A 13,873-nucleotide genomic window follows, 5' to 3' on the forward strand; every position below is an offset into this window, starting at 1 on the left:
AATACAGCGCGTATGTTCCAAATAAGCACACTATGGGCGAGTCCTCTTCATTTTGATGGCAAACTCCAGCCAGGGGCTAATTCACCTGGGGTCACAGAACATCTGCAGCACTCAGGTTGGTCTACAGACATAAACACCCATGGTCCAGTACTCCCTGGGCAGGGTTAGGCTCAGCGCAAAGCAGATGCAAGTGTACGCACACAGGTGGTGGGAGGGCTCACTTAATGCAAAGATGGACAGAGATGAACCCTTCTCAAAAGAGAACACGCTACATCCAGTACTTATCTCCTTTCAAATTTTGTAACTTGAGCAAAGTTCCAGGGGAATCTGGGACAGATATTAGACAGCTTTATCAGTGCTTCTAAAATTCAAATAAAAAGACATTACAATTTGAAATTTTACTACATAGGTTTTCTTTAAGGCTTACCAACATAAGTGACATCAATCACCCCCCACAATAGATATCCGGATCTGAGTACACAGAAAAATCATACATCAAAGTCACATAAATCATGAAGGGGCCTACACATGAGAAACACTGGTGTATGATATGTATGTGCTCACATGTAAAGATTCTAGAGAAACGCACATCTTACTGCTCAAGAAAGGAACCTAATCCTTTGTACACATATTTTTTGAAAAGGTTAAAGTTACATGAGGATTAAAAACAGACTCTGACTGCAGCGTGCACAGGAAGGAGGCACACTGGAGCAGGTGTTCTCCACAGTCCGGGGATTTAAGAGGCCTCTCGGCTGCCAACAGTCCGAGCTGACGTCTTGGAGTAGGGCTGCAGTCAGTCAGTCTGCTCACTCACAGGCCGACCCCGCCCCGCTGCCGGCAGGGTCGTCGCTCTCCTTGTCCCAGTCCTTCATACTGGCTCCCATCATGAAATCGTCTCGCAGAATCTTCCACCCCGGGCCCTCTTCTGACTTCACTTCAGTCTGAGAAAATTTTAGAACCAAATATTCACAAATCAATTTAGTCACAGGAAAAATTCAAAAATTATACACTTCAAACTTTTCAATGTGTGGTTTTAAATGAGCTTAAACCAAGATAACATAAAATTGATTTTATATACTATGCTCATGTATATACAAATACAGAGTAAAGTGAAAAATTTCAACTCCACCAATGAAACATGAAAGCAAAATAATTTAGAGCTAGAAGAATACAGTAAAATAAAGACTTGGTAACAATTTTTTAAATATTTGGACAACATTAATTAACCTTCAGTGATAATTGAACCCCAGCTGCACTAAACAAAAGATGGTTGCGGGGTGTTTAAGGTATCCAGATTGGGTACAGTGTGAACAAAATACCCCTCATTCTGGTTACAATCTCACACCTGACGCAATCATGGAACCAGGGACTGAAAAACATGCCAAAATCATAAATAACTGAAGAAGGCAACAAACTAGGCAGCCAATTCATTTCATTCAGTCACAGGATTGATGCAATACTTGGAGCTAAATACACCTGCCTTCCTTTTGTGGTACGACGGCACCATCTTGTGGCATTAAGTAAGTAATGCAACACATTTCTCTGATGATTATCAACACCCATTGTCCAGCACTGTCCCGTGTCAGCAACACCGATGCAACAAAACCAAGTCCAGTTCTCAAAGAGGCAGCCAGTCTGTGCAAATCTATGCTATTTGGGGGCTATATCTATGTAGCAAGCGTTTTTAAAGAAAAAAAGACACCAAATGTTTGCAAGGTTTCACAGCTAGTTACCTAACTCTGCTGAAGCTTCTTCTGTTGATTTTTTTTTTGTTTGTTTTTCGAGACAGGGTTTCTCTGTGTAGCTTTGCGCCTTTCCTGGAACTCACTTGGTAGCCCAGGCTGGCCTCGAACTCACAGAGATCCGCCTGCCTCTGCCTCCCGAGTGCTGGGATTAAAGGCGTGCGCCACCACCGCCCGGTTCATCTTCTGTTGATTTTTAAGGACACAGTTACACATGAAGGGGGAAAATGTCCTTCTGTATCACTTCTAGATTTGTGGGATGAAAAACTGAAACATGACTCGAACCAAGTATAACCCAGAGACAAGGCGGCATACAGATTTGGGTAGACGGGGGAACGGACTTAGTATTCAGTTATCAGTACCCTGCTGCAATGTAACCAGTGCAGAGAACCAGAAACCCTGTGCCACTTGAGAACACCACGGTGCAGTGCTTGTCATACTGCAAACAGGAGGCAGACCTCTCCTGGTGTGTAGCCAGGCCCTCTTCCTGATGGCCTCTGAAACTGGAGGCCTGCCTGAGAGGCGCCTGGAACCAACAGTCACAGCCAACTTAACTGCTCAAAGCTTTCAATTAAAAATTAAACAGAATTTGAACTAAGGTCTCACACTGTAACCCAGGTTAGACTGGAACAAGTTACTGTAGCCTAGGCTGGCCTCCAACTCATAGCAATCTGTGGTGGTATTGTGTTCCCCAAAATATTGTATACTCTAATAAATTTATCTGGGGTCAGAAAACAGACAGCCACTATATACAAAGGCTAGAAAATGGTGGCACTCACACCTTTAATCCTAGCATTCCAGAGATAGAAATCCCTCTGGATCTCTGTGAGTTCAAGGCCACACTGGAAATAGCCAAGCATGGTGACACACGCCTTTAATCCCAGAAAGCCAGCCTTTAATCCCAGGGAGTGGTGGTAGAAAGCAGAAAGATATATAAGGCGTGAGGACGAGAAACTAGAAGAATTTGGCTGGTTAAGCATTCAGGCTTTTGAGCAGTAATTCAGCTGAGACCCATTCTGGATGAGGACTCAGAGGCCTCCAGTCTGAGGAGACAAGACCAGCTGAGGATCCCGTGAGGTGAGATAGCTGTGGCTTGTTCTGTCTCTCTGATCTACCAGCATGGACCCCAATAACTCGCCTCAGGTTTGATGTTATTAATAAGAACGTTTAAGATTCCTGCTAGAGCAATCCTCCTGACTTAGCTATCTAAGTGCTGGGATTACAAGCATGAGCTACCATGCTCCAGTTTCAATTCAGTTTATTTTTTTAATTTGTCAATGATGCAACTTAGAATTATAAAATGCAGTGAAAAAACAAATTGCTCCGTGATTTCAAGTTCCTGGTGTGTTACCCTTTGAGACTGGTACCCCAGCTAGTCTTGGGGTTTTCAAAATTGTGATATTTTAAACAGACTTCGGAGTCAATAATTTGAATAACTAAAATTCATGTTTAAAGAATAAAATACAAGCCAGGCGGTGGTGGTGGAGGCATGCCTTTAATCCCAGCATTCGGAGGCAGAGGCAGGAGGATCTCTGTGAGTTCAAGGCCACTCTGGTCTACAGAGTGAGTTCCAGGACAGCCAGAGCTACACAGAGAAACCCAGTCTAAAGAAAAAAAAAAAAGGAAACTACAGCAAGCTTAGCCTACGGGAATAAGCAACCAAAGCTTATATTCAGATCCATTTCTGTCTGAAACAGGCCATTAGAAACATCAAGGCTAACCAACGGCTAGTTTCAGGGTAGAACACTTCATAAGGGGGTAAGGATGAGAAGACAAACCTAAGAAAATCACATAAAAAAAAAAAAAAGAGAGACAAGTGGCAAAAGCCAGTTCAGGAGGCCCCAGAACAGAGATGATCGGTGTTAGAATCCAGTGCCCACACACAGTACTGCTGAAGTGTAAGGAGAAACGGGAAAGATGTCCTTCTGCTGCAGCCGTTCTCAAAAGGAACTCCAGGACAGGAGCCAAAGGAGCGCATCATCAGTGCAGCCAAGGAAGGGAAGTTCAGAATCCCTACATCAGCCTAAGGATGCCCGCAGCAGTGACTTCAAGGGACAGAAGCACGCTACAGATGCCATCACAATCCACCAGCCTTTGTCAACCTGTGACAAAGCCCGGAGGCGTCTTCACTAACGACCATGAACGAAGACTAGATAGGCCAGAAGACGCAGGGGCCAACGTGGGAGCAACTCCAGACGGCACCGCAGATTGTCTAACGAGCAGAAAGGCAGCCAGGGAACAACCTGAGACAGCGGGTCTCAGACAAAGGAGAGTGAGGATTCTAGCAAAGACTACCCAGGAGGAACACAGGGAAGTCCGGAGGCCCATGGCTTAGAGGCTACAGAGTGGGCGGAAGACACCAAAACCCAGCTTTATATGGAAAGAATGAATCTGGGGCAAATGCGACTTCCAAAACTACATGCATTCAAAGAAACTTTAAAAGGTGGGACAGCAAAACACTAATAAAGGAGAAAACACACCCGGTACCATCATTTCTCCAGTTTCTGGGTTTCCTCCAAGTTCACCCCAAGAGCATCTCTGTCAAGGATGACTTTTTTTTTAACCATAATGATTCCACCTCACTTTAATTTACCGTACTATTGAGTCGGCATGTGTGGCTAGATGCTTCACACCACATTTTTAACTCTCTTGCCAGGTAGGAATTATCACTCCCATCTTATGCAAGAAAATTGAGGCTCCAAGATGTGAAGCAGCTTATTCAAGTCCAGGAGTTAATGGACAAGTCATCCCTGAAGCACAGGAAAGATGCTTCCAAAGTCCACATTTTGCACAGTCCACAGTAACGCGCTACCACGACGTCATCTCTAAAGCACACTGCTCCGCCGCCTGTTGCCACCAGCAGCCACACACTAGAATCTATGCTACAACAGAAAATACCTGACTGTGTTCAAGACTACCAGGGTCGGGGGAGGACACATGTCTCGTATTACAGGCCGACCTCATACTTAACTATGTAAGGCAAGGATGACCCTGAACTTCTGACCTTCCTGCATCCACCTGACTGCTGGGATCACAGGCATGTGCCACCATACATGATCTCTGCCATGCTGGGGCTAAAACCCAGACCTTTGCATATGCTGGTCAAGTACTCTGCCAGCTAAGCTACACCCCTAGTCCCTGTTTAAGATAATTTCTTTAAGTCCCAATCTGAGCAAATTACATTGCCCTTATGAATGGTTCATAAACAATCTTACCATTGAGCACACTACTTAAGAGTATCCACAATGAAAAGATAAACCAAATAATCACAAGTTACCCCAAGAACAGAACCAGGCATGGTAGTACATGCCTGTCTATAATGACTAGGAGGCTCCGTTTGAGTTGAAGTCAGGGTAGGCTACATGGTGAGACTCTATCTCAAATAAACAAAATAACCACAGGAAAAAGGTGGAGGCAAATTCCAAATGTGAAGGTATCAGAGCCTGGCAAGACGGCTTAGCAGGTAAGAAAGGGAACTAGGATGATGGTTTCCAAGCCTGATGGCCTGAGTTCAATCCCAGAATCCACATGGTGGAAGGAAAGAACCACCTGATCCTGCACGTTGTCTTCTGATCTTCACATGCGCAGTGGCATACAACTAACCAGTAATTCAATGTAATTTCAAAAAGCATTTAAAGATATGACAACAGAGTGGTTTCTCTGTAATAAAGAAGGAGCAACAACTTGATTTATTATTTTTAAGACAAGAACAAAAATCAAGAGGCTTCTGTACTTGCTTGAAAGAAATGATTAATTCCTTAACTGGGTTTAAAGGCAATTGTAGTAAGGTGGGATTTTGCTGCTGTGTAGAAACCAACACAAACAACTTAAGAGGGAAGGACTTACTGAGTCATGGTTTCAGCTCATCACGGCTAAAACCAAGGTACAAGAATGGACTCTAGAGGTGGTCATATCACATATGCTCAGCTGGATATTTAATTTTGGCTAGGAGCTATATGAGCGTTGTATTGCTGTAGACAAACAACTTCAAGGAAGGGAAGGTGTAACTAAACTCATGGTTTGAGTTTGCATCCATGGTCAGTAGCTTCCACTGGCTGGTGAGGTAGATTCCAGTGAGGCAGAACAGCATGATGGGAGTACAGAATGAGTACAGAATGAAGACAAAGAAAAAGGTATGGGGTTTCAACAGCCCATCAAGGTCATGCCACCAATAACCCATTTTCTTCCAGATAAACCCAACCTCTTAGAGGCTCCACCACCTTCCAATAGCTCTACAGGTTGTGGCTCAAACCTTTGACCCTTGGGCCTTTGGGGACATTTGAGGTCTCAACTATAGCACTGTATCCCCACTTCCCATCCAGACCATATATCATGGGTTATTTAGAATTGCTGTGAGGTTGTACTAATTACACAGCCTAAAGCAACCTATATAACTCTTCACCCTTATGCTAACTGACAAGGAAAATTGAATAGAGGTCAAATGGCTCAATACTTACTATGCAAGCAATAGGTCCTGAGTTCAGATCCCCAGTGCCTATGGAAAACAGTGGGGGATGGCAGCATACACCTGTGGTCTTAGTGCTGCAAGGCAAAGACAGGAGGCCCCAACTGATGGATGAGCTCCAAGTTCAGGGACAGACTGTCTGCTTATTGAGGAGGCCATTCAACATTTAGCTCTAACTTCCACACCAACATCCACAGTTAAGAGTACCAAATAAAACCACATGATGCAAAGAAACAATGTGTCCCTCAATGGCCTGCTTTTATACAAATACTCAATCAAGATAATTCAGAAGCAACTGGTGTCAATCTGAAAGACAAAGACAGCTCTTAAAGTGTTAACCAGCTTCCAGTAAGTTCAGACACACTGACAGCTAAGAAATGCTGGGGAAGATCTAGAGTTATTATTAGTTCAACAGCAAATAATTACACAGTTTAATCTCATTCCATTCTAAAGGAAGAAAAAGCCAAACCCTAAAAGAATGGTCACATCTAAATTTAGCAGTTATCAACAAGTTAATTTCAATCAATTTATCCAGTAACACTAAGTTTTACTTTAATTTTAGCTAAACTAAACAGTTTTAGTACTGGCTAATTGCATTTAAATACCGTTTTTATTTAAAATGTTTAGCAAACTATTTTCAACTACAGTTATCTACCCACAATTAACTCAGCCTATTTGAACATTCTCCCAGTGAGATGGAAGATACACAGGAAATTTCTTCACATTTGAATGCATGTAACAGTGCATGCAGCCTTTCCTCTCAGAAGTAGAAATGAACATCAATGGCTTGTAATCATGCAGGATATCCCACCATCACACTGGTCATAAGAACTGAAAACGTCCCTCATGAATGTACAAAAGCTCCTCCCATAAAGAACCTACACTGTAGATGAAGATTACAAGACAAGCATGTCAACACAGTGCCACTTCTCCCTGGTCCTAAAAGAACAAGAGGCAGTGGACCAAACTTGCTCCTTCCCAAGTTTGCACCCCCAAACCTGCTGGGGAGGAGGCACATACCTCAAAGGAAACTGATCAATTAATTATCCCTTTAATCTGGGAAGCCTCCATCACCCATGGAACCTTCTGACCACACACCGATGCTTCAGTACAGCATCAAAACAGCACACCCAAGATTAACTGCTCCAAAGATGTTTGTCATGTATCCCATCAGCATCTTAGTCCCTACTTTCTAGTTTAAAGTGAAAAGGCACATTTATAAACAAATAAACATGGGTACATGAAACCCAGGGACTCATTATTAATTCTTCAAAACAACCACCTGGTTTCTATTAAAAAGTCAGTGGTATTTGTTTGTTTTTATTTTTCAGTTGTTTTACTGGGCTAGAATAAATGACAAGATAAAACCAAATATAATATGTTAACCTTGACTGGATTTTGGTACTCAAAGTTATAAAAGAATCTTCTGGATTTTATGGTATGTGAATTGTATCTCAGAACCCTATTTTTTAAAGATAATCTTTGGTGTACACATAGCTACAGCCTTCAATTATCAACAACCAGAATTTAAATGAGGAGAAAGATGGGCAGGCAAAACAGAAACAAAACAAAAAAGGGTTAATGACTAATGTAGACTTAAGAGAAGCAGGCATCCCTCACACTACTCTTAGATTTTCTTCCTATTTAGGAGTTTTCATAAACAATCATGTAAGAAGGTAGTTTTCATTTTGCATTCAGTGCATAATACTTAAATAAAAAAAAAACACTTGCTTTCTAGAAAATCTTAATTTCTTGCAAAAACAACTAAAAAGCCAATCCTAACAGGTAAATTCACAAAGTTGTTTCCCCCACTCCCCAGGCATTCTATTATCTTCTACATCAAAAGCAGGAATGAGAACCCTGGTAAAAATCCAGGCTGCAGCTGCCTCCCTGTCCTCTCTCTAGTCTGTCTGGTCTCAGGACGTCAAGCAGGTCAAGCTGTCTGCACAGTGACTGCAGCAGGGACAGTCAGGCTGCATTTGAGTCCCGACTCCACCGACCTCCATGGGGTGAGCTGGCTTAACTGTCTTGATTGGTTCTGACTTGGGCTTTCCAGCTCTAAGAAGAGTCTCTACTTCCAACAGCAGCAGCAAGAAAGAACCGTGTGCACCACCTAGCACACAGCAAGAGTCCCACTACTCTTACTGAGGTCCTGTGTCAACACGCACCTGTAGTAGAATGTTATTTTAAAGTGTGTTACTTTTGTTCATGTTGCATTTGTTTAACTCTGTGAAGCTGTATTACTTCTGTGGCTCTGTAAATCACCCGATGGTCTAATAAAGAACTAGCCAATAGCAAGGCAGGAGAAAGGACAGGCAGGGCTGGCAGGCAGAGAGACTATATAGAGGAAGAAATCTGGGAAGGGAGATCAAGAAGGAGCCAGAGAGGGAGGAAGACTCCAGGGGCCAGCCGCCCAGCTACACAGCAAGCCACGGAATAAGAGTAAGATTACAGAAGTAAGAGAACAGGAAAAGCCAGAGGCAAAAGACAGCCGGAATAATTTCAGTAAAGCTGGCTGGAAGCTAAGCCAGGCTAAGGCCAGGCATTCATAAGTAAGAATAAGCCTCCATGTGTCGGTTTATTTGGGAGCGGGGTGGCAGCCCCCCTGCCCCCCACCAAGAGCCAAAATACCACCAACAACATGTACCCACCAGATTCCCAACTCAGCACATGGGTGATCTTATCTAATGAGATCTGGACACATTCTTAAAGTGAGACCCTGATTTAAACAGTATGGCAGTCTCCACACACCTTTAATCCCAGCACTCGGGAGGCAGAGGCAGGCAGATCTCTGAGTTCGATACTAGCCTGGTCTACAAAATGAGTTCCAGGACAGCCAGGGCTGTTACACAGAGAAACCCTTTCTCAAAAAACAAAACAAAATCCACTTTGTTTCTTGTTAAGGAAGCCTTCTAAGCAGTAGTTAGATAATAGTAAGACAAAGCAGACAAACTTCTAGCTTCTTGAAACTCTATTCTTTTGTAAGGATTACGTGTTAAGGACTCAACATGTAAATGAGTAAGAATGTTCCATATCTAATTGTATTGAATTATTTTAGGAACCTTCTGAATTTATACTGTCCAGATACGAAGTTCTAACAGCTCCCTTTAAAGTTGGCTGCAGATGTCAGAGTTTATTTTGTCTGCTATTTCTAGGAAGACAATATGCACAAAGGACAGAGACTCGGTCTACCAACAAGTCAAAGAAACCACACCTGACGCCTAGAGAGCAGCTGGGGTGCACAAACAACTTCCTGTGCACTGGTGCTGGACTCCCCCACCTTCAGGATGCAGGCTGATATGCTCACACAGAATACAACTTTTGAATCTCATCAGATTCTAGAGTCCGTGGCCTCAGTCTGTAATTGTTACAGTATATAACAATTCCCATCAAGACTCTCAATTGTCTACTGCTCAAAATAATGACTTTTAGGAAGAAACCAGAAAAGACTTTTCAGACTTTAAAGTAAGTGGGACAGACGCAAACACAGGTGCACAGGCTTCACAGGGCAAGACAGGGCTCACCTAGGACAGGGCACCACTAATTTCAAGATAAAGACAGAATCTTCACAGCAGCCTCACGATGACTAGCTCTTACTCCACACTCGGCCCATATCCCACCCCAAACATAACTCGCTGCAATTACAACTGCTGTTCATGTCAGATAGTATCCTACACCGTAACTACAGTGTTTCTGTAAGTGACTACAATAGGAAGCTGACTTTAAACTGCTCCCATCCACAGTAACGTAGAGGACCCACTCCTTCATTTCAAGCTTGGAGTCTTGCTTGTCTAAACTCTACTGTTTAGGCATTTTCAGTAAACAAACATTAAGCTGAATTATTTACAAGTTGTCATTCCACACATTCCATTTGCAGACTAAAGGGGAATAAAGCCCTGTTCACAGCCCTGCGAGGGGCAATCTGAGGACAGTACCTTTCTCTACCCATTCCCAAACCAACTACAAATGTCCTGAAAATGCTGAGGCCTCCTGGTGACCTGTGTGACCTCCCTTCTAGGCTTTCTTCTCAGGGGCAAGGATTCTGTAAGTATAAGCACCAGAGAAGCACAGTTTTAAAAGTTCCTAACCACACAAGGTCTGGGTTGTAAGACACCAAGTAAGCCTGTTCCTTCAAAGGCATTCTCAACACTGAATGCCTGGTTATATTCCAGGGCTGCCATTTAAGAGATGAAGGGATAAGCAGCATGCCCATCCCCCCAATCTCTGCTCAGCATTCAAAGACCTCAAAGCACAAACGGAAAAATAAACAGCCCTGCCTCGTGCACCGGAATCTGCACTGATCCTGGACATTTCTGTCCTGTGGAAAACAGCAGCTATCACTCTCCCCTCTGCAAGACCATCTGATACTGACAGTGTCAATTTCCGATGACGAAAAATCTTGCAGAAAGTCTTAACTAAGGGCAGAGGTCACAGAGCAATGCCATCCATAGCAACCAAAGGTCTCCTTTATATTCAGATTTAAACTATGGCACATGCAGTCCTGACTTCAGGAAAAGAACTAAATTCCACAAAACCCCACCAGAGTTTACCTGGCTTTTGAAGAAAACAGCAAAAGAAACAATGACAGCTGTTAAGACTAAGTAAACTAAGCTAACCTATCTTCATGGTCGTAACAAACCTTGACATTGTAACGTCTGTGAGAAAACACGTTCTTCCAGAAGGTACGTATCTGGACTGGAGAAAAACGTGTCAGATCTCTCCAAGTTAGACTTTGTAGACACAAGCACTCACTGCTTCCTCGCACAGCACCTACACAGAGTGCCCATGTGAGGCATCATCACCTAGTGCAGAGAGGCCTATGGTCTAGGTTGGAAAATCAGTTCTCTACACCTAGAAACCTTTCCATCTACTCACGAGAAATCTTCCTAATACACTGTTCACCCTGCCTGACTTGATAAGCAGCTGTCACCAGATTCAGGGACCCCAAAGACACCCGGAGCCCATCAGCTCCCACCACAAGCGGGATTTTTCTCCACACAGATTTTTCTCCCCAGCTGCAGCCACACTGATTTCTACAACTAGAAAACGCCTCTCTCCACGCTCCAGTACCCACCTGTCATCACCGTCCTGTCTCATTTCTGATTACACCTGGGAGCACACACCACCTCCCAAAGTCTCCACCCCCCAAATATGTTCCACTTTTTATCTTCTCAATTTTGGTAAAAACTATCAGTTTTTCGTCTCCCTACTGTGAATCAGTTATTTACAATCCTTCTCATCATGTCAGACTGAAGGTGAATTGATTCCAACCTTTGATCTGCTTCTGCAATCTGCTTCTTTTCCGGGTACCAATGCACCCCTTCCAGCCTTCATCCAGCTTCTCCCCTCTTGCTGACTCTGGCAGTGACCTCCCACAAGCTGGTCTTCTGAAGCTACCTTTCCATCTCTACCCTTTGTTTTCCTTAACAACAATCAGATCTGGCCAGAGCACATACCTGGTGAAATCAGACCCTAAGAACTCAAGTCCAAATCCCTAAACACAAGTATGAGATTTACAATCTGACCCCAACCTGTGTCCTCAGAATTCTTCCTAAGCCATCAGCAAACAACTCACGTGCCAACCTCTATGGAGAAGAAGAAAAAAAAAAAAAAAAAAAAGAATTTGGTGTGGGTCCCATTTGCCTGTGGGTTCCAACAACCATGAGTCAAAAAAAAAAAAAAAAAAAAAAAAAAAAAATCACAGGCTGGGCGGGGGAGGGGTGTCTGTCTGGCAGCTAACACCCCACTATCCCTGAAAAGCGAAGCCCAGCCCAGCCTAAGAGCACCCCAAGTGAGCAAGTGAGGAGTATTTAAAATGTACATACTACACAGTCTGACACCACAGATGCTGGTGTCCGCAGGAGTCCTCCCCACACACTGACACAAAGCCACACAGATGTGCGAACACCAGGGACTGGCAGGGACTGCTCTCTATGGGGCGTCTACTTCACGGCGGCTTTAAACCCAGCTAGGTTCTGATGTTCTGAGCACAGGGCTCGTGACCGCCACAATTCCCGCCAACGTCCTCACACATTTTCCCCGAAACTGACGTCTAATTTCCTAAGCAACCAACAGCTGTGCAAGCGGCTCCTCTTCCTGTGTGTAAATGAAGCACTGGGTAGGACCAAATCTGACCTTCAATCCTCCACTCCAAACTTCTGTTTGGGAGTTAGGAATAGGCTGTGCTTACATCTTCTCATTTCAACTAACTGTATGTCTATCCATAAGCCTACCTAAATAAACAAACAAAAGAGAACGTGGTAGAGTAAGTCCTTAATATCGTGTAACAAGATTATTACAACACAATACACAGTGAAGGAAACACCATTACTGAGGAGCAGATGCTGGGTGGTTGTTCAACAATGACTGACTTACTCCTACACGGAAGCCTGGCAACGCGAGCAATCTCTGAACAGGAAAACAGACTGGTAAACTAGTGAACCCAAAGGTACACAGTACTGCCGTTGATTCCCGTCGTGGGCACCCCCTGCCGACTGACACAGACCTACAGCAGTTCGAGCAGGACACGAACGGTCAGTCGTGAAGCAGCTGCCACACAAGCCTGAGGACCTGCACTTAGTCCCCAGCCACAGAGAGGACACGTGTAATCCTAGACAGCAGGGTCCCTGGGAATTGTGGGGAGCCTGTTTAGACAAATCAGCAAGCTCCAGATTCAGTGAGAGAAGGGAAGGTAGGCAACGCAGGAAGTCAGCCTCTGTGCCCGCCCCCAGTGAGCACAATGTTACCAACATTAAACGAAACACGTAGGACTGAATAAACAGATAATTTTACACATGACAAATAAGTTTCCTAAATGGAAGAAGCTGCTGTCTCTCCTGCAATGAACCCATAAAGGGCCTTCAGTTTCACCTCTCAGGACCCCAGCTCCAAGGACTAACTCTAACTAGTGACTCAACTATAATTTATTGTTTACTGTCATTAAAAATATTTAACAGTTTTCTAAAAAATCTTTCCCTAAAGTGGCGTTTGAGAGCAGTTCAACTGTTTTCCCAAGAAAGCTTCTAAAATATAGTTTCTAAGTATTTCACAGATAAAGACAAATGACTGTATAAGAAAACTAAGAACTAACCTCACGCAAATGGACAGGATGTTAACATGCCCACACCACTTAACAGTTTATATAGTGTGATCTTTATCAAAAACAAACAAACAAGGACATTTTTTCACAGAAACAGAAGGTTCTACTAAAATCTGTAGCCACAAAAGACCCCAAAAGTCAAAGCATCACAGTCCCTGACTCCAACACACTAAAGAGATACAATAATCAAAACACAGAAAGACATAAAAACAGAAATCAGTTCTGTCTCCAGCCAACTGGTTCTGTTTTGAAGAGTCTTGCTATAATGACCTGGAAACCATCAGCAGGGTCCAACACCCTTCAGAGTACATAGGGTCAGGGTGAGAGCACATCCTACAGAGTGCATGGGAGGAGGGGAGGGGTGAGAGCATACCCTACAGAGTGCACGTGTGTGTGTGTGTGTGTGTGTGTGTGTGTGTGTGTGTGTGTGTGTGACAGCACCCTACAGAGTGCATGGTGGGGAGAGAGGGGTGACAGGACCCTATAGAGTGCATGGGGGGAGGGGGAGGGGAGGGAGGGTTGACAGCACCCTTCAGAGTGCATGGGGGGGAGGGGAGGGGGAAGAGC

At 43.9% G+C, this 13,873-nt stretch overlaps 1 protein-coding gene across 1 annotated transcript in view; it reads right to left on the reverse strand.

Moving 5' to 3' along the window:
• Positions 1 to 396: 396 nt before the first annotated feature.
• Positions 397 to 13,873, reverse strand: part of Rrp15 (ribosomal RNA processing 15 homolog) — a 31,509-nt gene continuing 18,032 nt past the window's right edge. Inside the window, exon 5 of the mRNA XM_006972069.4 lies at positions 397 to 941. Within this exon, the coding sequence (XP_006972131.3) occupies positions 807 to 941 (135 nt within the window). The 3' untranslated portion in view covers positions 397 to 806. The remainder of the gene's footprint in view (positions 942 to 13,873) is intronic.

Source organism: Peromyscus maniculatus, chromosome 11, assembly GCF_049852395.1.
Source record: "Peromyscus maniculatus bairdii isolate BWxNUB_F1_BW_parent chromosome 11, HU_Pman_BW_mat_3.1, whole genome shotgun sequence".
Lineage (NCBI taxonomy): Eukaryota > Metazoa > Chordata > Mammalia > Rodentia > Cricetidae > Peromyscus > Peromyscus maniculatus.